The 27,244-nt window shown below is 42.6% G+C and overlaps 2 protein-coding genes across 4 annotated transcripts in view; both read right to left on the bottom strand.

Annotated features, from left to right (window-relative positions):
- The window catches only part of HORMAD1 (HORMA domain containing 1), a 58,731-nt gene extending 45,840 nt beyond the window's left edge, over positions 1 to 12,891 (bottom strand). Inside the window, exons 1-7 of one of the 2 annotated variants that reach the window (XM_075907336.1) lie at positions 12,750 to 12,891; positions 10,216 to 10,267; positions 9,494 to 9,638; positions 9,292 to 9,355; positions 7,026 to 7,062; positions 5,392 to 5,412; positions 5,270 to 5,296 (exon numbers count right to left, since the gene is read on the bottom strand). In XM_075907336.1, coding sequence (XP_075763451.1) covers positions 5,270 to 5,296; positions 5,392 to 5,412; positions 7,026 to 7,062; positions 9,292 to 9,355; positions 9,494 to 9,638; positions 10,216 to 10,248 — 327 coding nt within the window. In that variant the 5' untranslated portion in view covers positions 10,249 to 10,267; positions 12,750 to 12,891. The remainder of the gene's footprint in view (positions 1 to 5,269; positions 5,297 to 5,391; positions 5,413 to 7,025; positions 7,063 to 9,291; positions 9,356 to 9,493; positions 9,639 to 10,215; positions 10,268 to 12,749) is intronic. The other variant, XM_025179851.2, reaches the window with a different exon arrangement.
- Positions 12,892 to 14,386: 1,495 nt separating this feature from the next.
- On the bottom strand, positions 14,387 to 26,350 carry LOC102459334 (cathepsin K-like). Of its 2 annotated transcripts, XM_075906996.1 has the most exons (9): positions 26,000 to 26,350; positions 24,609 to 24,734; positions 23,940 to 24,074; positions 22,512 to 22,634; positions 21,732 to 21,884; positions 20,488 to 20,712; positions 18,295 to 18,460; positions 16,867 to 16,972; positions 14,387 to 16,194 (listed from the first exon to the last, which is right to left on the bottom strand). In XM_075906996.1, exons 3-9 carry the CDS (start codon positions 24,066 to 24,068, stop codon positions 16,095 to 16,097), a joined length of 1,002 nt encoding a protein of 333 aa, XP_075763111.1. In that variant the 5' UTR covers positions 24,069 to 24,074; positions 24,609 to 24,734; positions 26,000 to 26,350; the 3' UTR covers positions 14,387 to 16,094. The 2 variants fall into 2 exon arrangements, with proteins under 2 accessions (XP_075763111.1, XP_006110501.2); XM_006110439.4 differs by lacking the exon at positions 24,609 to 24,734 and having other exon boundaries at positions 14,388 to 16,194; positions 26,000 to 26,326.
- Between the last annotated feature and the right edge of the window lie 894 nt (positions 26,351 to 27,244).

Raw genomic sequence — 27,244 nt, forward strand, 5'->3', positions numbered from 1 at the left:
GTTCATGAAAGGCACTGATTGCTGCTAAATGAACTCTCAGTGTAGCCATAGCGAGACCAGAGTCGTGAAGGTGAAGGACATAGTCCAGGATGTGTTGGAGAGGAGAAGTAACAGGTTGTACGTTTCGAGCTCGGCACCATTGCAGAAACCTGCGCCATTTTGCCAGGTAAGATTTCCGAGTAGAAGTTTTTCTACTGCTCATAAGAATTGTCTTAACTCGCTGTGAACAAAGGTGCTCGTCCCGTTTGAGCCAGTTATCAACCACGCTGTGAGGTGAAGTGACTCGAGTCTGGGATGTAGGAGGGCTCCCTTCTGCTGAGATAACAGGTCCGGGTGAAGAGGGAGTGTCCACGGTGGGCATATCGACAGCCTGTGCAATAGTAGATACCACGGCTGTCTTGGCCATGCCGGAGCTATCAAGATGACTGTCGCTCGTTCGAGTATTATTTTCTCGAGAGTTCTCGGTATTAGAACCGTCGGGGGAAATGCATAGAGGAGCAATCCGGTCCAAGCAGTGAGAAGAGCGTCGCCCAGAGATCCTTTTCCGATCCCCGCTCTGGAACAGAATTGGGGACACTTGGCATTCTGCATTGTGGCAAAAAGGTCTACTTTCGGCATACCCCATCTGCGAAAGATGCGCTGAAGAACGTCTGCCCTTATCTCCCACTCGTGATCTACCGGGAATCGTCTGCTTAACGAGTCCGCAATGACATTGCTGATGCCAGGTAAGTACGATGCCATGATGGTTACGTCATTCCTTATGCACCAGTTCCACAACCGCACTGCCTCCGCACAGAGGGAACGAGATTTGGCACCCCCTTGTCGGTTTATATAGTACATCGCCGCCACATTGTCTGTGAATATCCTGACAGCGGTGTGCCGTATGCGTGGAAGAAAATGCTTGCATGCTAGGAAAATGGCACGCAACTCTAGGAGATTGATGTGATATGTCTTCTCTATGGGGGACCATTTGCCCTGAATGCGGTCGTTGCCCATATGCGCCCCCCAGCCTATGAGAGATGCGTCTGTTGTTATAAGCATAGAAGGCTGAGGACGAAGGAACGGGACTCCGGAAAGGAGGTTTTCTGTGCATTTCCACCACCGCAGGGAGTCGTGAATGTGAGGCGGTAGAGTGACTGTCTTGTGGATGCTGTCTTTCTGTGGTAAGTATACCTTTTGTAACCAGTGCTGAAGATCTCTGAAGTGGAGTCTTGCATGAGGGACCACGAAGGTGGTGGATGCCATGTGGCCCAGGAGACGCAGACACATATGTACGGACACAGTCGGAGCGATATCGAGGACCTTTACCAGCTCCTGTATTGTCTGGAACCTGTCTAGAGGTAAGTATGCCCTTTCCGTGACGGAGTCTAGGACTGCACCTATGAACTTTATATTCTGTGTCGGGACAGTGGTCGACTTCTGTTCGTTTATTATCAGGCCGAGAGAATCGAACGTGTTTCTGGCCAACGATATCATGTGCATGGTCTCTTGGTGCGTTGGGGCCTTTATGAGGCAATCGTCCAAATAGGGGAATATGAGGACGTGCTGTCGTCGTAGATATGCCGCGACTACCGCCAGAGTCTTTGAGAAAACTCTGGGAGCTGCCGCCAGACCGAAGGGGAGAACCCTGTATTGGAAATGGTCGTTGTCTATTACAAAGCGCAGAAAACGTCTGTGTGCCGGGTGGACTATAATGTGAAAATATGCGTCCTGCAAGTCGAGGGCCGCAAACCAATCGCTGAGATTCAGAGATGGAATTATTGTCGCTAACGTCACCATCTTGAAACGCATTTTTCTCAGATAACGATTGAGATGACGCAAATCGAGAATCAGTCTCCATCCCCCTGACTTCTTTTCCGTCAGAAAGTAACGGGAATAAAACCCTTTCCCCCAGAACTCTCTCAGGATTTTTTCTATGGCTCCTATGGCCAGCAAGCATAGAACCTCCTGTCGCAAAAGAGTATCGTGAGAGGGGTCCCTGAAAAGGGACGGGGTTGGTGGGTGGGTAGGGGGCATTGAAGTAAAGGGGATGGTGAAACCTGATTTTACTATGTCCAATACCCATTTGTCGGTGGTTATTGCGGCCCAGCGATGATAATAAGGCCGAAGACGATGATGGAAGATGGGAGTGGTATTGGTAGTGATATCGATTGCGATTGGTACGACTGCGCCCTCGACAGACGAGTCAAACCTGTTGTTTGGTCTGTGGAAGGTTGGTCGCCCTAGAAGGTTGCGGGCGCCTACGTTGTGGCCTCTGTTTGGATCGGGTGTGATCAAACGGGCGAGGTTGTTGTTTTTGGAATTGGAAGTCATATCGCCTCTGATATGGGAAGAACCTCCGGCGGCGGAACGGTGGAACATACATGCCCAGCGTACGAAGGGTCGTACGGGAGTCCTTTCCGGTGTGAAGCACCTCATCCGTTTTGTCAGCAAACAATTTCAATTTGTCGAACGGGAGGTCTTCGACTTTCGCCTGCAAGTCTCTCGGAGCCCCAGCAGCAGCCAGCCATGAAGCCCTATGCATGGATATCGCGGTGGCTATTGATCTCGCAGCCGTGTCCGCAACATCCATGGCTATCTGTAGACTGGCACGGGAGCAAGCGTACCCCTCCAGCACCACTGCGCGAAGGATGGCTTTTTCCTCCTCGGAGGCATTCTGGGCCAGCCCTGACAACTTGGCAATGTTGTCAAATCCATGATTGGACAGTAGTGCCGCATAATTGGCAATGCGAAGAAGGAGGGTAGACGATGAATAGACTTTCCTACCAAATATGTCTAATTTTTTGGCCTCTTTTTCCGCTGCCGCATTCCTTCCCTGCGGATTCTTGGCTCGATTTAGGGCTGCGTCCACTACAAGGGAATTCGGTTGGGGATGTGTAAAAAGAAATTCCAAACCCTTAGAAGGTACGAAATACCTCTTCTCCGCCCGCTTTGATGTAGGCGGGACAGAGGCCGGGGTGTGCCAGATCTCCGAGGCTGGTTCAAGAATCGCCTCATCAATTGGGAGCGCTGCTCTGGACTGTTGCTTGGGATGCAAGTTTTTAAGTAACTTGTATTGCTTCGTCTGAACGTCCGCCATATGAACGTTCTGCGTGTAGGCCACTCGTTTAAAAAGATCTTGGAATTCCCGACCGTCGTCCGGGGGTGAATTATCCCCTTGAAATACCGCTTCGTCCGGAGAGGATGAGGCAACGTCAGCTGGAGATATTGCGTGCGAAGGGGCATCCTCGTCCGAAATTTGACCTTCCTCAGGATCAGACATCTGAGGAGGAGGTGAGGGAGCAGCTACCGGAACCTTTGGGGGTTGAACCGATTGTTGCGGAGAACCCACTGGGGACTGATGTCCATGCTGCGAGGTATGGCAACGACAAGAATGAGGGGACCGAGACCTTGCGTAGGCATAAGGAGAATAGTCCCTCTCTCGATGACGGTAAGAGCAGTCAGGAGATGGTCTTCTAGACGAATAGGCAATGCTGTATCTGCTTCCATAGGACCTCGAAGGTGAGCGGGATGGCGAGCGAGATCTAGGAGCGTGCGTCCCGAAGTGTGGTATGGGATGTCTATAGACATGCGTGTAGTGCGGCCTCAAGTAACGGTACGGAGAACGTGAGGCGCGATAATAACCCATTCCAGAGGTACCTGGCTGGTCACCCTCGCTGATTTTAGATCTAGGGACCGCGGCCAGAGAGCGCGCTGGGGAGACTCTTTTAGCTTTCTTTTGAGTCGACCCACTCTGCGGTGGAGACGTCCTCTTGTAAGTCTGGGAAGAATCTCCTTGGGGCGTTTCAGAAGGCTGTAGAGCCTTATCAAACAGAATAAGCTTCAGCCTCATGTCTCTGTCCCTACGTGCCCTGGCCGTTAATTTAGAACAATGGGCACATTTGCTCGGCACATGGGACTCCCCCAAGCAGCGTATGCATGCGTTGTGGCCATCGGACGCTGGCATGGGGTCTTTGCACAGGGAACATTTCTTAAACCCCGGTGAACCAGGCATTTTGTATTTTCTATCTCTAAAGATAACGAAAACTAGAGAAAAAAACCAGTAGCTTAACTATCTACGTTCAACTTTAAGAAAAAAATTTTTTTTTTAAACAACTAACTAACTAACTAACTAACTGTAACTATAAACTGAGGAAAACTCGTGACAATTTTTAAGTTTTCTATCTAAAGGAGCTGTCTCTGAGGAGAGAGTCCGATGTCCGTCAGCAACCTAGGACGGTTGAAAGGAACTGGCGGAGGGGCCGGACCGCGTGACTGAAGAAACCGCGCGAAGCCTGCCGCGCATGTGCGGTCCGGCCGGTTACGGCTACGAAAAGCCTCCGATCAGCGGCGCCGGGACGAGCCCGACACCTTGAGTGGAGCACCCACGGGGACCACTCGAAGAAGAAAGGATGTTTAACTAACTAAACAAACTCCCTAAAAAACAAACAGAACAGATTTACTTATCTAACTATAAAGGATGAGAAATTGAGTTATCAGGAACACTGCAGAGCTCTGTCTCTGGCCAGGGATGGCAGAGAAGGAACATTGACAGTGCATGGCCTCAGGGACACTGCTCTGCAGACTCTGGACACAGTGCAGGGGCCCACTGATACTTAATGTCATCTCTCTCAAAGATATTGTTTTCTGTTTCTGGAAATACACTAGCCTTGCATGCTGATTTCTACATGTCAGGCAAAATTTATAAACCATCAGAATACTGACATTTCCATTGATTATAATTGTCTACTGTCACAATGATTCAGTCTGACTTTTTTTATGCACAGCTTATTTATACAATTGTTGTCACCAACAAATAAAATCAATGTCAATAATCTCTTTCAGGAGCCATATATCATAAGAAAAAACAAGTTTCGGTTGAAGATTTTTAAAGAAAAAATTCAACTTCTAACTCTTATTTCAAATTTCATATATATCATGCAGAGCTAGAGTGACACCCAGTGGCTAGTGAGTAAGATTACGTTTAGCTTGAAAAAAATCATGGAATTTACTGTATAGGTTTAGAAAGAAACTCTCCTTGTGGTCAGTTAATTCCATAATTGTCCACTATGGGATCATTTCTTTGAAGTGTCCTGTGCTTGTTACTGTCAGAGACAGGATACTGGATTAGATATCAGGTATGGCAATTATTATGTTAGGTTAAATCTTTGTTAGATAAATGATAGTGTGAATCTGGACCACATGTGAAATATTGTATATGCCTGTATATGCACATTTTAATGTAAATATTGTTATAATCAGTCAACCGTAAATATTATATTAAGCTTACCTGAGGATCTTCTGAATGGGTGTAGACCTATATTTGAAAAATAAACATGTAAATATGAGAATAAATACAATGTGTATAAATACACTTTTTGAGAGGTGAGTAAACATTTTAAAGATACTTACCGCAAGGACAACCATTCTAAGCTGTTTAAAATATAATTAACAAAAGAAAAACAATAAATTAAATATATCTTATAAAATAACCCTGCATACCAACTACAGTGCAGATTCCAAAAAACAAAATAACAAGGAAATTAGGTCCCTGATTTGGGAAAGTCATCCAATTCTAAATAACAAAGGCTATACACATGTGCTTAACTTTAAGCAGATGCTTAACTACTACTGACTGCGGTGCTTTCTTGAATAGGAATGCTTTCCTAAATCAGGGCATCAGACATTTTTCCAAAGTCATGTTTCAGACATCAGTGCAGAAGTCATTACCACGAATGAAGACTTATGGGCTACATTATGTGAGATGCTGAGCACCTGGAACTGCCATTAATTGTCACATCTGAGTAAAATGCAGTTTTTTGTAAACAGTAGGGATGTTAGATAGCAATTAATTGAATATTTGTGTAACTACACAAAATATTATCAGTTTCATGACTATTCGACAGTCCCTGGGGGCAGGGCTGGCAGCCAGTGCATTCCTGGACCCCTCCCAGGGAGCTGCTATATCAGAGGCAGCAGCACAGGGTGGCAGCAGCTCTATCCGCGGAAGGCCCAAGATCCCCAGGGACAGAGGCTGCTCCATGGCAGCAGCCCCTGTCCACGGGGAAGAGGGTCTAAGCCCCCCACAGACAGAGGATGCACTGGCATCCCACAGAGCAGCCACTGTCCGCGGCAAGTCTGGACCTGCCAGGGATAGAGGCTGCTCTTCAGCACCCTCCCCTGACCCCTTTCCTGTTGCTGCCTCTGAAAGAGACAGCAGTGCAGGAGGAAGCGGCTCATGTAAGCCAATACGTGTGGGGAGCTGGCTTGAAAACTGGCTTCCCCTGTGTCCTGGCTCCCGCCTGCCACCCTTACCCTCAGTGCTGCTGTCCCTCTATCAGAGGTAGCAGCGCTGAGGTGGGAGAGGCAGGCGACTCCGGTACTTGTGGGGAGATTGCTTAAAAGCCTGCTTCCCATGGAAACATCTCCTGCACCTCAACCGCGCTGCCTCTGATACAGAGAAAGCAAAGGGGGTGGGGGAAATGCATGTAGTCAACTACACGTTGACATCCCTAGTAAACAGTAGGCCCAAATCCACAAGGGTACGTCTACACTTGTTCCCTAGTTTGAACTAGGGATGCAAACGTAGCCGACCAAAATTGCTAATGAAGCGAGGATTTAAATATCCCGCGCTTCATTAGCATAATCTCACCCGCTCGCTATTCTGCTCACCAGCTGATTCGAACCAGGAAGTGCACTCCAGGACGCATTAGTTTGAATCAAATCCCTTGGTTCGAACTAACGTTACTCCTCAAAAAATGAGGAGTAATGTTAGTTCAAACCAAGGAGTTTGATTCGAACTAACGCATCCCAGAACGCACTTCCTGGTTCGAATCAGCTGGCGAGAGAAATAACGCGCAGGCGAGATTATGCTAATGAAGCATGGGATATTTAAATCACCGCTTCATTAGCAATTTTGGTCGGCTACATTTGCATCCCTAGTTCGAACTAGGGAGCAAGTGTAGACGTACCCCAAGAGACCACTATGAGAAGTATACAAATGCACATTACAGTATATTATATCAAAATGATACTGGAAGACTTACATATTTTTTCTGCAAAGCATCATAGCAACCTAACATCCTGCAAAAATCAAATAATATTGTCTGTTTACTACTAATTACCATTTCGATTGAATAAAAATCCTACAAAATGAAATTGTTGTGTTTATATTCTTAATTTTAAAATATGGTAGTCATAAACAATGCTTATTCCATTATTTTTGTCTTTTTAATTAACTATAAAGTTTCCAATACCCAAATATATACCAGGCTCTTCACAGAACAAATATAAATGTCACTGAACTGTATGCCTGTCAAGGCTTTCTAACGTGTTCATAAGTCAGTTGATAAATATAACTATTTCACTTAAGTCTAATAATCTTTTAAGCACAAAACCAATACAACCTGGATCTCCCTGGTCCACCCTTCGAGACCTGACTAGTCCCGGATAAGGGATTTTTCCAGACCAGGGAGGGTCATATCTGGCCTCTCTGCTACCACTCCCCCGCCAGCCCTGGACTGGCCACCAGCCTCACTGACCTGCCGGTACCCCCACCCTCTTCCCTGCTATGCTGAGCAGCCCAACTCCAGCCCAGCTCCCTGAACACCAGATTCCTGGCCCTACTGGGGCAGTCCCACTGGATTGTGCCCAAGAGCTCAGATTTGGCACGCTGGGCAGCCCAGTTGCGGGGAGCCCAGTCGCCAGCCCTTCACCAGGACGCTCTGTTCTGGAACATGCATGGAGTCCTGGTTTATAGCAGTTCAACCTGTACGATTTTTAGTCTTGATGCAGTTTTATTTAAAAGTTTTAATTGCATTTTACATAAAAATATACAAAAAGAGATACCACAATACTTAAGTAACCAAGAATTAATCCATAATTTACTATAGCCCAATGGAACATTGGAAAAAAAGAGTAAGAATTAGTCTTACACAGAATATACAATACACAGAATATATAAAATACTAATAAACATCCAGCTACAGAATTTTAGAAGCTGAATACTCCTCTTTTGCAATGCTTGAGATGTTAATCCTCAAAATTAAAAGTTACAAAAACACAATAAATGCAATGTTAATGAAAATATTGTGTCCCAACCTCGAATACCAAAGAATAAGGACTGAATTCTCCATTACACATCACTATAGATGTGAAGTATAAAGCACTATTATTCTGATTTGGCATCATTTTACATCCACTTTGTACTGGTGGAAATGACTACAAAACAAGATGCAGAGCAACAAGGAATCAGGTTCTGAGAGAACTGTCAAAAGAAGCAACTGTGGATATAAAATTCAGATTTTTCAATGTGCAAAGTCTGTATACCAAAACAGTAAATACTACGCGTTAAATACACCACGTGACCATTGTTCACCAACAGTCATTGCTCTGGGGTGGGGCTGGGGATGAGGAGTTCAGTATGCAGGCTACCCAAGGGAGAGAGGATAACCCCAGCCCGCTGTCACCACAGCTGCTTGGGGCCAGGTGAGAAATACCTGTCTAAGGCTGCTGCAGCTGCAGTGGGCATAGCTGGGGAGGGATACATGTCCCCCAAATGGGAGACAGACATCCACACAGACAGACACACAAACAAACTATCTGAAATATATAGCAAATAGCCATCTTTTTCTCCACCCTTGCTTCCTGCTGACCCAGTGAGGTTATAGTTGTCCAGGTCCCCATCTCTGGCCGCCTTGCTGCCCCCCTGTGGTCATTCTGCAGTATAACTGTCCTTCCGCCAGATTTCTTCCTTTCCATTTTATGAAAAACAATCAAATTCCAGGTGTATCCGCTTGTCCTGGCACAACCAAACCTTTACCTTGTTTTAACTTATGATAAGAGGAAGATGCATAATAAATGTGGTGGTCCTAGCTCTTACTATTTAGAAAGAGTTCTTGAACAGACAGATTCACAGACAGACATAATCAGCTGCATGCGGAGGGCCGCAATTTAAGTGTGGTTGCATAAATATGCAAATAGCTTCATTCACATTGATGGGCATGAATAGAAAGATTAAGGCAAGACTACACAAATACAGGCCCCATTTAAATCAGTTCTGCTGATATTAATAAAATGTAATATTTACCCGATTTCCACCCATATGAGCACTTTTAATGAGCAATGACAGTCCAGGAATTTAACTACTAAAACACATAGCAACAGAAGACCATTATATTGACTACTTTTTTGTTTTGGCTCCCACCCACAGGCAGTGTGTTGAGCCCCACATAAATCCAAAGTGCACTGTGGGCCGCAAACAAACAGGTCACAGGCCGCATGTTGAGTAGCTCTGCTCTAGAATCAACATACCATTTCACCAACTGAGTGGATCCAGGGCAGTTTTTGTCTTCTCTCAAAATTTTGACACAGAGGTCTGAAACAAACAAAGTTTAGTTAAAAAAATATAAACACAACACTAACAAAATTAAGTTCATTCAAATAAGCTCTCTCACATTCTTTGTCACTAGAACAAATATCTTATGTCAAAGGAATCTGAGAAACAGCATGTTACCATCTAGATATCTTGTTCCATAGGCACATTCTGGAAAAATTCCTCTTAGATAAGTAATGCAAGATACTGATACTGCTAGGAGTCTCTTCACCAATACTAAAGACTGCTGTTCAGTACATATTTTATTTGGAAATATTACTGCACTCTAAAATGTAAAGAGAAAGAGAGAGGGCGAGAATTAATTTCCAGGATACAGGAATCTTTATTTTCATTCACTTGCCTTTCAAATACTGAAGACAAATAAAATGTCTTATCTCATTAGCCAAATGTATCAATTTTATTTTATTGTTAAAGGAACTAACATGAAGCATATATTGAACAGCTTATCACACTGATAGCCTCCAACCACATAAAGAGTTATATAGTGTGTATTTAACATTTTGCACTGTAAATAGTTCAATTGATTTCAAAGTGAATATTCACTGCACATAAAGCATGCTTAACTTTTTGCAGTGTCAGGACCTTTGTGTTTAACTGAACCCTGTGAAATTTTACTACTGTGCATAGTTCAATAAGAATATTTATGGCAAAAAGAACTGCACCTGAATAACATCATCTGTTTATACAGAGATGAGTTATATGACTCTGAACTACTTTTTTCAAGCATAATCAGCTGCATGGGTAATTTTGGGCAATACAACAGTACTAAAAATAATTACTTTGTATTCCTGACTACTCTAATCAACTGTGTCAAAAATACATCAAAATAAACGGAACCATACCATAGAATTTCTCTGCATCTGGGCAGTTGCCATATTATCAGTCTTTTCCTATCTATTAATAAAAATGGGTTATTAGTATTGTTAAGTTGCACTTTGATAACACTTACATATGTAGATCCTATCTATTCCATTTTCAGAACACAGGCCTGGATCCATAAAGGTATTTAGGTTCCTAACTTCCATTGAAATCAATGCAAGTTAGGAGTCTAAATGCAAACATTTACTCAATGGTTAGTAATGAACCATTTTTAGTTATGCACATAATCCCATTGATTTCAACCTGTGTGAATGAGGATCACTCATGGGAATAAAGAGCTATGGTCTTCAGCCTGATTTATACTACAGACTTCTGTGATATAGCTATGTTACTCCAGGGAATAATAAATGCAAGCAGAATTCCCCAGCATAGTGCACCTACACTGGCAAAATTCACATTTACCAACACAGCTTGTTTTACCCAGGTACAAAACATAGCTGTGCCAGTACGAGATGTATCCACAGTAGGGGCTTTTAAAATTAGTAAATTGGATCAACTCAGCTATATCAATTCCGGAGTTTGAAAAATCCACACCTGAGTCACATAGGGCAGGCCATATCTACATTGCCACTTTACTGCACTGCAACTTTCTGACTCAGCAATGTGAAAGAACACCTCATGAGCACTGCAAGTTATAGCACTGTAAAGTGCCAGTGTAAATGGGCTCTCCAGCTGTTACAAGATACCTCTAGCAGGCTGGATCCAACCTGCCAAACCACCAGATCCAGCTCGCGGACCACCCTGCCGGGACCCACAAACACGCAGTAGTTGCTGTTTTAAGTGGAGGGCTGCTTCATGTGCCTCTCTACTCTGGAGAGGTGAGACTTCTGGGTGTTCTCCCTGTCCCCAGGCCAATCCTCAGCTCCTATTGGCCGTGAATAACCAGCCAATAGGAAATGACCCCAGCCAATCTCTCAGCTCCTATTGGCCAGAAACAACCAGCCTCCCGCAAACCTCTCCACCCTCCAGGAATGAGAGCCACATGGAGAGAGCAGCCTGCATTTTAAAGCAGCCTGGGGCTGCAGCAAGTAGAGAGCCCAGCCCCAGCCTGCCTTGGGGGTGCTGCAGGGCTGTTGGCTGGGAGATGCTTAGGTAAGGGCCTCCCAGCCAAAGCCTGCCTCTGGCACCCCTGCCCCTCCCACACTCCAACTTCCTCCCCCAGGTCACCATCCAAACCCTCTGCACCCCCCTACCACAAGTCACAACTCCCTCTCCCAGAACTTGTACCCTCCCCTACACTCATCCCCACCCCCAGGCCAGAATCCTCTCCTGCATCCACAGTCCCTCCCATACACTACACCCCAATCCCCTGACTCAGGTCACAACCTCTTCTTTCATCCAAATCACCTCTCAGACCTCACACCATTTCCCACATCCCAGTCCCTTATCCCATGTGCCCGTCTGTACTCAAATCTTCATCCTAAACCCTGCACCACTAGGACCCAGAGGGTAGAAAATTTGTGTCTGCTGCTGGTACATATGTATTCTCTCTGCTCTAGATGCACAGAGATGGTAGAGTGCCATGAGAGGAGTAGAACAGGAAGAAGGCAGAATTGAGACCTTTCAAAGTTTTGGCCCAAGCGAGGGGGCATGGGGGCGTCATCTGAGCTCCCCACCTCAGATGCCAAAATGTTGTGGGCCGGCCCTGTGTAGACATAGCCTCCAGGTCCTATATCAGCAGCGGGGAACCTATGGCTCAGGCCAGATCCAGCCCCTGAGGCTCAGGGCTCCCCTCCCCCCCAAGGGCCATGTTAGTGAGGGTTTCGTTGCCTTTCACTCATATGTGGCCCCCAACTTGTATTTATGTGGGTCAGCAGCCACCAATCCTAAAAAAGTTCCCCACCCCTGCCCTAAGCACTCTAAACAGATCCGTGGTTCTCAAACTGTGAGTTACAATCCCAAAGTGGGTTGTGATCCTCTATAGGGTTCCCAAGACTGATGCTGGCCCCAGCAAGTCAAAAGCCCAAGTGTCACTGTCCAGGGCTATGGTCACATGTCCCCTGGACTTCAGGTTGGGTCCCTCTCCCTGGGGGGGGGGGGGGTGGAGCTCGCTTTTTGGTCCCTTCTCCTGGGCTCATATGGTAAATTTTGTTGTCAGAAGGGGGCCACAGCAGTGAAGTTTGAGAACCAACGAGTTCGACCAACGCGACCACCAGAGCATAGCCCAGGGCAGAATCCTTCCACTGGCCTCATAACCACCCCTCAGGGGAGCGGATTAGCCAGCCGGAGGCACAGGAGACCCCATGCCCAGCCACACTACGGTGCTATCCGCAGCCACGCTGCAGCACTGCGGACCTGCCCTTACGCTCCGGCTTTCACCCAAAGCAGCACAGCTTCCCCACCGGCCTCTGTGGCGCCCCCTCCCCAGGCTAGACCAGGAGTGGGGGAGCCCGGGGCCGGAAACTGAGTCCCTAGAGTGCGGGGCAAATGGCTCGTTGGAAGGGGCAATCCGAGCCGTCCCATGCCCAGAGCGCCCCCCCCCGTCGCGACGCCTTGCCTGGGCCCGGCCCAGGCTGACCCCACCAGCCGGCGCCCGGCCCGCGCTGCGGAATAACCGTCCTGCCGCGCGCCTCTCGCCGCCCGCTTTCCCGCCTTTTCTCCTGACGCGGTGGGCGCGCGCCTGCCCTCGATCGGGGGCCGTGCGCAACGTAACCGTTTTTCGCTCCTCCCTTCTGCCCCCGCCTTCCCTTGTGCCCCTGCGACCCTGGTGCCGTGTGCAAATGCTTTCCCGCCTTTTCGCCCTACACCGCCAAGGGAAGTAGCGCGCCTCTCTCCAGCAAGGGTCGTGTGCAACAGCCCCTCCAAGGCTCCCCTCCTCGCCCCGCCCTGGGGCTGGGGTGCAAAGCCTGCAGCCTTTCCCTGTGGCACCCTGTCCCCTCATCTCCGCCTTGACGGCCCGTGCAAAGACTCTTCACACCTTTCCCTTGCACCATTACCTCCTTTGGGTCAACGTGCAAAAGTTCTTCACACCTTTCCCTTGCACCATTACCTCCTTTGGGTCAACGTGCAAAAGCTCTTCACACCTTTCCCTTGCACCTTTACCTCCTTTGGGTCAACGTGCAAAAGCTCTTCACACCTTTCCCTTGCACCTTTACCTCCTTTGGGTCAACGTGCAAAAGCTCTTCACACCTTTCCCTTGCACCATTACCTCCTTTGGGTCAACGTGCAAATGCTCTTCACACCGTTCCCTTGCACCTTTACCTCCTTTGGGTCAACATGCAAAAGCTCTTCACACCGTTCCCTTGCACCTTTACCTCCTTTGGGTCAACGTGCAAAAGCTCTTCACACCTTTCCCTTGCACCATTACCTCCTTTGGGGCAACGTGCAAAAGCTCTTCACACCTTTCCCTTGCACCTTTACCTCCTTTGGGTCAACGTGCAAAAGTTCTTCACACCTTTCCCTTGCACCATTACCTCTTTTGGGGCAACGTGCAAAAGCTCTTCACACCTTTCCCTTGCACCATTACCTCCTTTAGGGCAACGTGCAAAAGCTCTTCACACCTTTCCCTTGCACCATTACCTCCTTTGGAGCCATGTGCAAAGGGTTTTCACACCTTCCCCTCACACCTTTGCCTCCTTTGAGGCAATATGCAAAGGCTCTTTGCACCTTCTCGCACCTTTGCCTCCCCCAAGTCTAAGGTCAGGTGCAAAGACCTGGTCTACACTGACAATATTAGGTTGCCCTAGCTGCATGGCTCCAGGCCGTGAAAAATGTTGTTTCCTATGCTCTGTTGTAAGGTCATCCTGACCCTCTGGGGCAGGTGCAAGAGAACCCCATCCATCCACACTGAAATTGGCTACAGCATGACAGTCCAGGGCCACTTTTGTGGTGTAGGCAGAGCCAAAGGCTCTTCATTCTTTTCCTTCTCATGCTGTCAGTGGCTCTTCCCCTTTCTCCATTGCTCCCTGCCCTGTACCACCTGCAAACACTTCCCATTTCTGTACTTGTGCCATTGTCTCTTGCCCACACACACCCGCCCAGCAATGTCCCAAGACTCCACACCTTTTCCTTTCACTCTGTTAGCCGAGACTTCACAGGGGGACACCTGGGGAAGGAAAGTGGGGTTGCAGGTGAAAATGTGGACTCTGATCCTACTTATGGAGACAAGTGTAAATCACAGAGCCATTGAAACACACACACTTGTGTAACAGTTGTAAAGCTCATATTGTGTATTACAAACATTAGATCATAGCGGATAGTTCATCCATGGAGGGAATACAGCATACACACAACACATACACATATTGACTATAGTATGGCAATATTTGAAGGAAAGTATTAGGAGAGGAATGTATTTCCTGCTACTTTTTCATTGTTCTACATTTCTTTGCCAAAATGGATTTTTTTATTAAAAAAAAAATTTTTATGAACTGTATTTTTAAAAATATATATTCTGCACTATATAAAAATGAAATCTAAGTTAAAAATTAAACTAGCCAACTATCAAGCCTAATCTTTCAGGTTTTGCTTTAATTTAATAATAAAGGGAATAAATACCACAATTTTAGCTAATTGCTCTAAATAAATGTCTTTTACTGTCCTGGTTCCATCTACACAATACTGTACAGACACTGATCACCACTACAATCTAAAGCTTTCTGTGGAAAGTAATGCTTGCAAAATCTTACAATCAGCCTGTTAGGAAAGTTTTGAGAAAACATCTTTGATTGTCATTTAATAATGCATAATTTAAAATTAATACAAACGTCATACTGAAAGATTATACCAACTATTATCCCAATGTAATTCTTGTGGAATCAACAGACTAAGACATTAATTACCAAGAAACCCAGGAAGCAAGACAAGCACTAGAACATCTAACATCGATTCTGACTTATCATACATGCAGCTTTCATAATACATCACCTTCTAAGATTATAACATGGGTATTGCCAATCCCAAATTTTCAAAAGTGAGAAGTCATGCTTCCCCCAGTCATGAGATTAGATTTTAAAATCATGAGATGTAAAATATATTAGGTGTGCCTGCTGGTCTTTGAGCCTGTAGGGTTCAATTGGGTCATATTTTCAACCTTTTATCCACAAAAAAATAAAAATAAAAAAGAAGGCTGAGATTCTCACATAATCACAAAAATCCAGTATCTTTGGAAAAAAACAAAATATTGTAGTACCTGAGATACAATTTTGAAATGATTTAATGTCAGTAAATCTCCCATTTAGCATGTCCAATTCTTTTCAAGAGGTTTAAAAAAAAAATTTTAAGAACATTTTTTGCAAATTAAAAAGCAACAGTTTCACTTGTAAAGCCTCAAGGTTCTCATTTTTTCTGAGCAATCTGTCTTGGTAAATATATGGCTTTGGTGGTTATATGGCCATCATTACAAAAATTAGAATCTACAGTATTCATAGAGTGGACCATACTTTAATAAAGAGATGGTTCCAATGACATATCTCCTTCATTTGTGAACACAGGCACCACCTCCATTCCTACTTGTGACACTAATAGCATTTGCCTACATAGAAAAATAACATTAGGCAAGCATCTGTTTTTCACTTTTTTAATGAAACAAGAATCAGTATCATGTGACTAGTTGGCAGAAGTAGTTGATGTAGATTCTTGAATGCTGCTTCAGGCTGGTTAAACGTGAAAGCAATATGCCAAGAAGGCTATAATTAGTACTCATGAAATTTCATAGCAAGCAGTGATTCTTCCTACATAACTTTTCTGTTCTTGACTTTAATAGATCTTTGGGGTCCATCGAATTTGTATAATGCAAAACAGGACTTATTGAAGACTACAGTTCTTTGGGGAACTGAGAGAATAAAATGAATTTAAAAACGTATTTGACTCTTCATTCCTGCTCACCAGGACTAAGTATTTTTCACATCAGTGGATAACTGGCAAGTGAAGCTATTCCACAAAGGTTGCCTCTGTTTCTTGCCATCCGAATATAGCCTTTAGCACCCCATCTGGTTCCCCAGCTGCAGAAGAAAAACAATCAGTATTTGTTTTTATATCATATATCATAGATAGATAGATAGATAGATAGATAGATAGATAGATAGATAGATAGATAGATAGATAGATAGATAGATAGATAGATAGATAGATAGATAGATAGATAGATAGATTCCCTGTTTTAATTTGCTTGGTTGGTGGTCCATGAGAATCAAAATGCAAAACTGGCTATGAAAGGAAATGAAATTAACAGAACTAGTTGGGATTGGTCCTGCTTTAAGCAGGGGGCGGGACTTGATGGCCTCCTGAGGTCTCTTCCAGTTCTATGATTCTATGAACAAGTTTGTGTCAAGCTGTCTGTCATGTGTGAGACCAAAACAGAATAGTGAAAAGTAAAATAGAATTTTAAAATATTCTTTCATTTTTAATAATCAGAGAAATACCTAACAAAACAGTTAAACTTAAAAAAGCAACAAATGGTCTGGTAGCACTTTATAGACAAACAAAACATGTAGATGGTAACATGAGCTTTCGTGAGCAGACCCCACTTCTTCTGAACAAAACAGTTAAAGACTTTTAAAAGATATTTTATTTAATTTGATGCTGTTTTTGTACTCTATTAAACCAGTTCTTTAAGACAAAATTATATTTTAAAGACTTGAAAGTTATTTTAATTAAAGAAAACTCATACTTACCTGTTTTTGATAAGCCAGTATGGTACACCTTTGTCTACACCATATCCCACAACAAGAACGGCATGGTTTATATTTGAAGGATTGCAGTTTGGGTCATAGTATACACCTGAAAATATTTTGATTGATTGATTGATTGATTGATTGATTTAGAAAACAGCAGTGCTCAGAATCCCCAATCAGGAGCACTGTGCTTCTGTACTAGGGACTATGTAAATGCATAGAAAGTCAGGTTACAATATAAAGCTCAAATTCTGCAATGAGTTCCATACAAGTACAAAGATACACCTATGTGAAGCTCATTGCAGACTATGGACTAATTTAAGACAAGAGCTAATGAGTATAGAGTCTAAGACCAGAAAGATCTACTGTGGTCATCTAGCCTGACTTCTTGTATAACACAGGGTATAGAACTTCTCCAGAATAATTTCTAAGGCACATTTAAAAAAAAATTCAACCTTTTAAAAAATGGTCCACGATGGACAATCTGCCATAATTATATTCACTTAAAAATGTATGTCTTCTTTCCAGTATGAATTTGTCTAGTTTTAGCTTCTAGCCATTGGATCATATTCAATTTTTGCTAATTTGAATATTTATTAAACGTTTGTTCCTCATGTAGGCATTTACAGAATAGTTAACTCACCCTTTAAATTTCCCAGGGCTGCTCCTTGAACTTGAGTCAGTAATCCGCTTTACTAACATGTACTTCACTTTAGGCATGTGAGTAGTGTGGCAGGCTGACTATATCCTGTAGTATCTGGTATAAACTTTACTATATTAAGTTAAATCTTCTTGAATTATGTTTAAATATTAAACATATTATGAGAACACTTGTTCTGAGTTGAAGCTGTGAAGAACTTGTAACTACAAGAAATCCACTTGGCCCAGAATCTGAAGGATTGCTTCTGCCAGAATCCATGTTAGGGTTGTTGGGATGAATTCTGGTGAGCTTACTATTAATCATGTAGGTTCTTTTATTGTTTTCATATATTTTCTCTGCAATGCTTTTTACCCTAAGAATAAAACAGGGTTGCATAGGAAGAACTGTATAGTACTTAAAACTTTTGACAATCACACTATTATCGGTCTTGGAAGAGAAACAAGCAGAGGTGGATGGGAGGTCTATTTCTTCTGGGAATAATATAGTGAAGGCAGGGAACGGTGCATCCTGAAAATACCCCCCAGTAGAAACAGAAAGAGACATGTATCTGCTGAAAGCCCGAGAATGATGCCCATGCAGGACCACTGAAGAGAAATACAGATGCTGTTACCCTGAACTGTGACAAACAGGTATGTTGATTTCAGTGGAGTGGCTCACATGCATGTTTAAAGTTAGATTTGTGTTTTGTTGATTCGGGGTCTTTCTCTCTAATTTTGTTAAGAACTATGTAGGTCTTGGAAAATACCTGGAAAGAAAACAATTCTTACCCTTGTGGTAGTGGTGGAAGGAGCTCAAGCTTGCATCTATAGCAACAGATACTGGTCCCACTGAAGCCACTGTCTTTTCAAGGTAAGTTTCATTTCCCATGGGGACTGTTTTATAGCTGACACAGGTGGCAGCTCGTCCAGAAGTTTTATAACGGCAATTTTTGTTCTGTAGAAGATAGCAGAGATAAAATGGTACAATAACTATGGCAAGTAGGGATGTAAGTGACTAGTTGAGTGGTCAACTACTCGATGAGCCTAGACTTAAAAGCTGGTTCCACCAGCACCATCTCCATGGTGCTGCCTTCGCCCGCCCCCGCTACTGCAGCATGGTAGGTGGACAGGTGAGGCTGCCATGAAGCAGCTTCTGCCTGCAGCGGGCCAGGCTCACCACAAGCAGAGGCTGCTGCCATACCACCAGGGACAGAAGCTACTTCGCGATGGCAGCCCTTGTCTGTGGTGAGCCTGGGCCCGACACAGGCTGAGATTACTTTGTGACTGTCTCACCTACCCCCTCCCCACTCACCCCCCACACGCTGTTGCCTCTGGTAGAGGCAGCAGCGCAAGGTGGGAGCAGCCGGCACTGTGGAGTCAGTGCCGGGGGGAACTGGTTTTTAAGTCACATCCCCCCAGCACCAGCATCTATCCAGCTAGCTACACATACACAGTGCTAGAAGATTTACCTGGCGCTGGTTGGGTCCTTAAGTCGATAAATTTCTGTTTTTCAGAAAATAAAATGAAAATGTAATGCTTTGTTTAAATCATTGCTGTGGGATAGGGTTGGGGATGAGGGATTCAGTATGCACGCTGCCCTAGAGAGAGAGGAGTACCCCAGTCTGGGTCTTTAACTCCATTTTTGTTTTACTCTTTCAAATATATAGTAGATATTTTGCATGCTTTTGTCAATAGATGGCTCCCTACCTCACAAAGTAAGATCCCAGTTGCTCCAGTCCTTTACTCAATTAATTTTTGTTTTTCTTATGTAAATCATTGCTCTGGGATGAGGTGGGGGATGAGGGCATCAGTTTGCACGCTGCCTGTGGGAGAGGGGACTACCCCAGACCTCTCTCAACACAGCAGCTTGGGGCCAGGTGAGGAATGCCTCTCGATAGCCACTCCAACTCCAGCAGCCATAGCCGAGGGATGGGTACATATTGCCTAGATGGGGTAGGTCCAAGATCATCTGCCCCCTGCACTCAAGAGTGAGGAATGCAGCAAACTGTGTACTTTCCCCAGGCTCTCTGACAAAGGGGAACAGCCAGCAGTGTCTCTGTACAAATCAAGGCTGGGGGAGTTGTGGACCTGGTGCTCCCTAAAAGGAGCCTAGAGGGTGGGAGGCTTGGGGCTGGGGCAGTTCCAGATGTGGGGGGTGCCCCCCAGCCTGCCCCTTTCACCTGCCTGTTGATTCTGTTTCTTTTCAGCATGGTTTTAGGAGAAGCAATCCCATTCCAAGCACATCCCGTTTTCTTGGCACAACCAAACCTGTAGCTTCCTTTTAGTTATGATAAGAGAAATCTGCATACTGAATTTGGTGATCCTTTTAGGAGGAGTGGTTCTTGAACAAACGGACAGACACACACACAGATGTGACAAACTCTCAAATATATAGTAGATGATCTCACTCTGTAGTATGCTGGTATATGAAATGGCACTATTATTTCCAGGGCCCCATGTATAGCAAGATGGATATAAATTCTGATGCAATGATGGAGTCTCCTGCTTCCTTTGGCACTTTGAGAATATTGCCACACATTCAGGTAAAATTCAAAATATGGGGTTTTATTCAATTTAATTAATTGAACAATACATTTGGGGCCTGCTTGGAAGGTTTTCATAAACATAAAGGTTTTGTTGTTATTGTTGAATTAAAGCTTATATTCTGGAACCCAGATCTGTGGTAAGGAGTGTATTCTGATGCAAATTTTGCAGTCACAGAATTGTGGCATGTATAAGGCTCTAATTATTTCAGATACCATTAAAAAAAGACATTATGGTGTGTTTAAATTGAATTAAATCATTCAGCAATCAAGAAGAAAAAAACCAAATCAATTACAATGTTAATTCAACCATAGATATAAAATAGAAGTTTAAGTCTTACCCCTTATTTATCTTTCAGATAAAACACTTTGTGGTAAAATATAGACTTTTCCAATTTTTTCCTCCCCAAAGAAACACCTTTGACCCAGTGATACTCACCTGACCTTCATATGGGTAGGACTTTTCTGAATCAATGCCATTGTTGTCTATAACATATCTGAAAGCATTAGTCATATAGCCTCCGCTGCAACCATCGTTGCCATAGCTCCTGGTACAGTCTACTAGGTTCTGGGGACTAAGTGACAACAGACGCCCTGTTTTCTTCTTCAGTTGTCCTTCCAAGGCCCCCACAGCACTGAACGCCCAACACGAACCACAGGATCCCTGAGGCATATTGCAAGGTTCAACAACAACAAAATACATGTTAAGGTAGATATCATAAATGGCTTAATTATACTTTTGAGACAAAAACACTAGTGGCCTTATTCCTGATTTACAGCATAAGTGTGAGAAGACGGATACAATGCACTTGTGAGACAGATAGCTTTAACAGTATGAGAAGTAAATATAGATAGTCTAGCTGTTTGGGGAATAAGTAAATAACTTTTTCTTATTCACTTTTTCCACACCAGTCATGATTTTATACACTTCTGTCATTTCCCCCCCTTAGTCTTCTTTTTTCTAAGCTGAAAAGTCCAAGTCTTTTAAATGTCTTTTTATATGGGACCCGTTCAAAACCCCTAATCATTTTTCTTATCCTTTTCTGAACCTTTTCCAATGCCAATATATCTTTTTTGAGATGAGGCGACCACATCTTTACGCAGTATTCAAGATGTGGGCGTACCATGGTTTTATACAGAGGCAATAAGATATGCTCTGTCTTATTCTCTATCCTTTTTCTAATGATTCCTAACATTCTATTTGCTTTTTTGACTGTCCCTGTACACGGAGTGGATGTTTTCAGAGAACTATTCATAGATCACTTTCTTAAGTAGTTGTAGCTAAATTAGTCCCCATCATATTGTATGTATAGTTGGGATTATTTTTTCCAATGTGCATTACTTTACAGTTGTCAACATTAAATTTCATTTGCCATTTTGTTGCCCAGTCACTTAGTTTGGTGAGATCTTTTTGAATCTCTTCACAGTCTGCTTTGGCCTTAATAATAAATAAGCTGAATGAACAACTTCAAATAAAAAAGCATGATTTTACATGTTGAAATGGATAATGCAGCAATATAGATATTCTCATAGAATGTCATTTACAAATATTGCATTGCTGGAACTATGCAGTTCTTCCTCAGCAATGTGAGGAAGATGATGGGAGATTCACACTATTCTGCAATTATCCGGGTTGTAGTATTCATTCTCCACCTATTGTAATTTCCACCTACGAGTTCGCACCTGGTTCTTTACACTGGTGACATAACCTTTCTTCCTCCAGTCAATGCCATCTGGGATCTGAACACTTTCTCCAGGCCAATCAACTGTAAGGTTATCCATTTCTGAGTTGGATACTCTGAGCCCTGTCATGGTAGCTGTTATTTCCTCAGACGTCTGTTAAAATAAAATTTTTAAAAAGGAATAGAGAATGTTAAAAATTCATAATCAGTAACTGGTCATACTGCTGTCTGGCAAGTGCCCTAATCAGCCAACTTTGCAGCAGCTAACAAATACATGGCAGAAAATGTCTAAGATTTAAACAATAGCTGTACTCTAAAGAGTGGCTGTGCAAAATAGCACATTGTTATTCAATGGGGGTGGATCCAAAGCCCACTCCTTTAATAACTCTTTGCTCTTGTTTCTTGAGGATCTCAAAGCACTGTGCAAAGTACAGTAAGTATTATCCTCATTTTACAGATTTCTAAGGCTACACAGTTATTCCATGGCAAGATAGGTAACTAAATCTAGTTCTCTTGATGGCCAATTCAGTGTCTTAGCCATTGAATTATGTCTCTACCCTCTGCTCTCATGCTCTCGGGATCATATTGCATTGGATCATTTACTTTTAAAAATAACCAAAATACAGGTAACTAGTTAGTGCAATTAATTGCACTAGCAATTCTGACAAAGGTGAGGGAAAAATCTTTTTACAATTATTATGACTTCTTTTTTTTTAAAAAGAGCTTGAAACAACAAAATGTCACTACATAATTTGAGAACAAAGTAGATGAGGAAATTTACCATGTCTGCAAGGCCATTCATAGCCATTGTGTATGAATGCATTCCTATTGACTCTTCCAAGTTATGAACTGTAACAATTTTCAGGGTTTTTTCCCAGATCAGGCGCCTGAAAAGCTCTTCTTCCTGAAATAATGAAAGAAATGGGAACATTTTTGGTCACGAAAATGGGGCTAATAAAAAATTAAATTTTTGGTGGAATAAGTTTGCTTGTGTGGTATTTTTTCCAATGGAAAGTGTCCCAATTAAACTACATTTTTGTTTAATTTTAAATTGAAATTTCATTTTGATTTGATTTACTTCTAAATTTTCATAGCCTTTTCTTCTTTTTTCCTCCTATTGCCACAATAAGATGAACAACATGTAGTTTGGAAGAAAGAGAATTGCAACATTTTCCTTTCTTTTTTTCTTTTTCCCTTTTCTATTCTAACTTTTTAAATCTCTTCCATTTTGCACGAGTTACTTAATGGCAAAAGGAAAAATTAAATATACCACTTCAGTTTTTTCAAAGTTGGAAAATTTTTGCAAAGTTACAGAGTAGAGAAAATAAAAAAATAAAAAAGGAAAAGTGGAAAGAAAAATGATGTGTTTCATTATTACTTTCAGTAGAAAAAAAAAGCAGTGAGAGAAAAGGGGAAAAAACTAAAATCTAAAGTTTTAAAAGTTTTGCTAATTTTTCATTTTTGAAAAAGACAAAAATTTCAAATTAAATCTGAAACACAGAAAAGGTTTTGTTTTAAATTTTTCAAGTGACCAATGGATAAATTTCAAATTAACAAGGCAAAAATGGATTTTTCAACCAGATCTCATTACATTGTAAAATATGGACAATGCAATTACAATTTCTAAATTCTACAATTTCTAAATTACAATTTCTAAAATTGCTGTTCATGCCATTCTAAATTTAACAGCAATTCTAAATTTATTTCTGGCCCGCCACGCTGCACTCTGGCGGGCCAGAAATAAACACTAGATTGAGAGTAAGTAAAGGTATTCTTTTTCTTACAGGAATTTGAGGAAATAAGATCATAACATAATTGCTTTGAATGAAAAATATTAAGAATGTTTCTCTCCATGTGTAGTATAGTCCAAGAATATAAATTAGCTTATTAGAAAACAAATTCTTGAGTTGCACTTTGTAAGCGCATTAAGGCAACCTTCAGCTTTAATCACTCCTGGAAGCATAAGTCACTCTTTCCACAGTTCAGATATCACTAATAAATAGTTGTGAAGCTGATTATGATCACATTTAATCCAGATATAACATGATATTGAACATTTCAGTCCCCAAAATTCTATTCAGTTCTTCTGTTTGTCTTGGCCACTAAATTATTTAACAGTAAAAAGAATCAACCAGGTAGTAGAGCATACTGTCCTGGTTTAGTACAATATATCACAAAAATAAATATTTAGAATGGAAATATAAATTACCTCACTATTGTACTGCTTTTGGTAGGTTGTCTTCCAGTGTTCCCAGTCTGAATCAAGGGTAGGATCTTTTCCTATGTTGGCAACAGATGCTGCTACCATAAGCAGTAAAACACGGCCCACTGTCAGCATCTTAAACTGCAAAAGATGTAAATGGGCTGTCATGCAACACAATATATTATTTCCTTCTCATCACTCCAGGGTCTTTGAAGGGCTCAAGGGAATGGCACGAACAGCAAGTCCTGTATCTGTACCTAAGCTCTCTCCCCACACAAGTATGTATCCAGTGGACTTGACTCTCCACTGCCTTGTATCATGTCATTTCTACCTATTGTTACCCTGAGTTAGATATGTGATTGGGAATGTTGTTTGGGTTTTAGGCTCACCAATTATCTGACCACAAAATCTCTAGGTTTCCCCTCCACCCCAGTTACAGAAACCAAGAGCCAAAGAGTTCTATGACTGGAGGCAGGTCTTTGGAACTGCGGCAATCAAACTTACACTATGGGTGGTACCAAATCAAAGCATTTTTTAATTAAAATAGGTATTAAATTTACACACAATAAAATACCAAAGGCGACGACTGCATAAATTGATTCGATTGCCTCAGGTGGTAGCATAAATGCAGCCTGAGTATACAATTGCAATTTCCTAGGATAATACCATACTCACACACTCTCCTGAAGACTCTGAGGGGTCAGAGAACCAGCCTCGCTCTGCTGGTAGAATGAGGGTCTCAGTGAGAGGTCAGAGAGTATTGTAGCAGAAGAAACTGAGAGACTTAAAAGAATACTAGCACTGTAATGGAAAATAAGGAAACGAGCTTAAGGAAGAAAGTCCTGCTCCACACTACCTGCCGAGGGTTTTATAGGCCTTCGTGCATCACCTATAGCCAGACCCTTCAAAGCCAAAAATAGATTTTGCACCCTAAGATTTGAGTGTGCACACATTCGATTGGAGAATTAAACTAGGACACCCCTTTAAATCTGCATGCGATATCATTTTATGCCCTCGTGGACAAATTCTTAAAATGGGCACTTGTGACTTAAACACCAAGAAATGTCACCCTCTGCTTTCTTGGTAAAGCAGCGTGTCCAACCTGGCAGGTCATTGTATTTTTGGTACTTTCAGATACCACACGAAATAATGACACATTCTACATCAGCACACTGGCCCTTTTGTGGTTAGACTAATCTAGTTAGGAGAACTGGAGATTTCCAAACACTAATACCTACCTAGCTATAATTGTTTTAAAAAATATTATATATAAACTCTCATAACCAACCTACACTACTGCAAAAGCTAACTTCTCACAGGATTCAATCCCTGTAGGTCCTCGAGTTACTGCTAGAATAGGATAAAACAGTGAACGGTTTAGGAGAGTATATAGGTTTGCAGCCTACAAGGAGAGTATATAGGTTTAGGCTACATGGAGAGTACACAGGCTGTTAGACCACACAGTGCAGAATGTAAAATGTGTACAAAACTCAGAATTCTCTCAGAGCTGTGATATTTTGTAGCACCCGCAATACAGAAGTGTAAATGATAGCTACGAGGCAGTGGAGTATTAGTTTCAATAATTAGTTTCAAAAAGTAGAACTTTCATGATACATTTTCATAATTGCAAACATTTTCATCAATATTTGATATTCCTCCAAATAATCACAAATAACATCACCCTGTGAAGTTTGCCCAATATTTGTGAATCTGCTCTCCAATCATTTCCCACTTTTAGTCCTAGGTCTTTAAAACAGAAGAGCATCTATCATAGTCACCATTGGACCCCTTTATTGGTCGAGACTAAGAACAGAATAAGATACAGAAACTTAATCCCCCACTAATCCCATGAGATGCTTCCTTTGGGATAGTGCAGAGTTCCATTAGCAGAGTGAAATGAAGGAATCTCATTGGTCTATATTGTTATGGGCAAGAGATGTCACTTCTGTCTTTGGGACTGTTGATGCTGCACTCTTTGCTAGTACTAAATGGTGGAAGTAATGGAGAAAAACAGAGAAAGAAAGATAAGTCAATACACATTTCCAAGTAACATATTTGTAAATTACCTGTTAAATTGTTGTGATCCTGAGGCAGGACTCTTCTTTTGCACAACAGAAGACAGGCCAGGCTTACCAAGTCTGGATGTAGCAAAGGTTCCCAGATGCTTCATATAGTCAGGAATCCAGTGGTCAACTGGAGAAGTTCCCTCTGCAGAGGTTTCAGTTTTCTTTAAATATGCTTTCTGTCATGAGACATGATTATCGCTTGCTTAAGGTTTGTTTTGTAGTGAGTAAGCAGATACAAAAATCAAGCAGACGGGAACAAAAGCAGAACCCTTTGAAACTGAAAGTAAACTTTGTTTCTTTTGCACACAGGTGAAAGAGCTAGTCAGAGAGTATAATTTGCAGCCATAAAAAAGTATTATAACATTTGGCTATCTTGATGCGTGCCATTATATGCATGAGAAATATTCTCAGTCTGTGTAATTGAAAGATAACCCTTAAAAACAAAGTTTCCAATAGAACTGAAGGTTTAATGGAAATGGGCTATGAAGCTCTTCAATGCTCAGTGACAGTCCAAATCTAACCCATCGCAAAATCATTAATTTGCAATTTCTATTCAGTATTCTATGTGATTTGAGGTTGGCAGCCTCCATGTATTTCCTAATGAACTTGTGTCCTTGTCACAAAATTGTGCCTGTGGTTGTTGAAAATTTTGCTTTCCTAGCAGCCTCAAGAAGAAGCCAAAGCTATGTGCCATGTGAACTGATTCAACCTCTCACTTCAGGACTGAGGACCTTCATTGGAACCAGTGTGGGAGATGCTTACAGTGCCACTGCCTGGTGCTAAAGAGGGTTAGCAAAACTGAGAAGTAGACCCATTGTCTTTTGTTGCCTGATCATAAAAGAAAATTATCTTGTCAAACAGGAGAAAATGGTCAGAACTAAATAGTATGAAATTCAATAGGGACAAATCTAGGAAGGAAAAAATCTATTGCACAAATAAAAATGGGAAATGACTGCACAGGAAGGTGTTCTGCAGAAAAGGATGGGTGTTACAATGGATCACAAACTAAGTCAACAATCTGAGTCAACAGTGCAATGCTGTTGCAAAAAAACTCAAACATTCTGGGATGTATTAGCAGGGGCGTTGGAAGCAAGATGCAGAAATAATTCTTCCACGCTACTCAACGCTGATGCATCCTCAGCTGGAGCACTGTGTGCAGGTCTAGGCACCACACTTTGGGGAGGATATGCACAAAATGGAGAAAGTCAAGAGGGGAGCAACAAAAATTATTACAGTTTAGAAAAC

The sequence above is a fragment of the Pelodiscus sinensis genome, chromosome 24 (assembly GCF_049634645.1).
Source record: "Pelodiscus sinensis isolate JC-2024 chromosome 24, ASM4963464v1, whole genome shotgun sequence".
In the NCBI taxonomy this organism is placed as follows: domain Eukaryota; kingdom Metazoa; phylum Chordata; order Testudines; family Trionychidae; genus Pelodiscus; species Pelodiscus sinensis.

Excerpts from the sequence above, each read along its gene's own strand:
- LOC102459334 (XM_075906996.1), bottom strand. The coding sequence starts at position 24,068 with ATGCTGACAGTGGGCCGTGTTTTACTGCTTATGGTAGCAGCATCTGTT. Across the intron at positions 18,461-20,487 it reads CCTACCCATATGAAGGTCAG|AACAAAAATTGCCGTTATAA; the intron begins GTGAGTATCACT and ends TATCTTCTACAG. Across the intron at positions 16,195-16,866 it reads TACTGGCTTATCAAAAACAG|CTGGGGAACCAGATGGGGTG; the intron begins GTAAGTATGAGT and ends TTTCTTCTGCAG.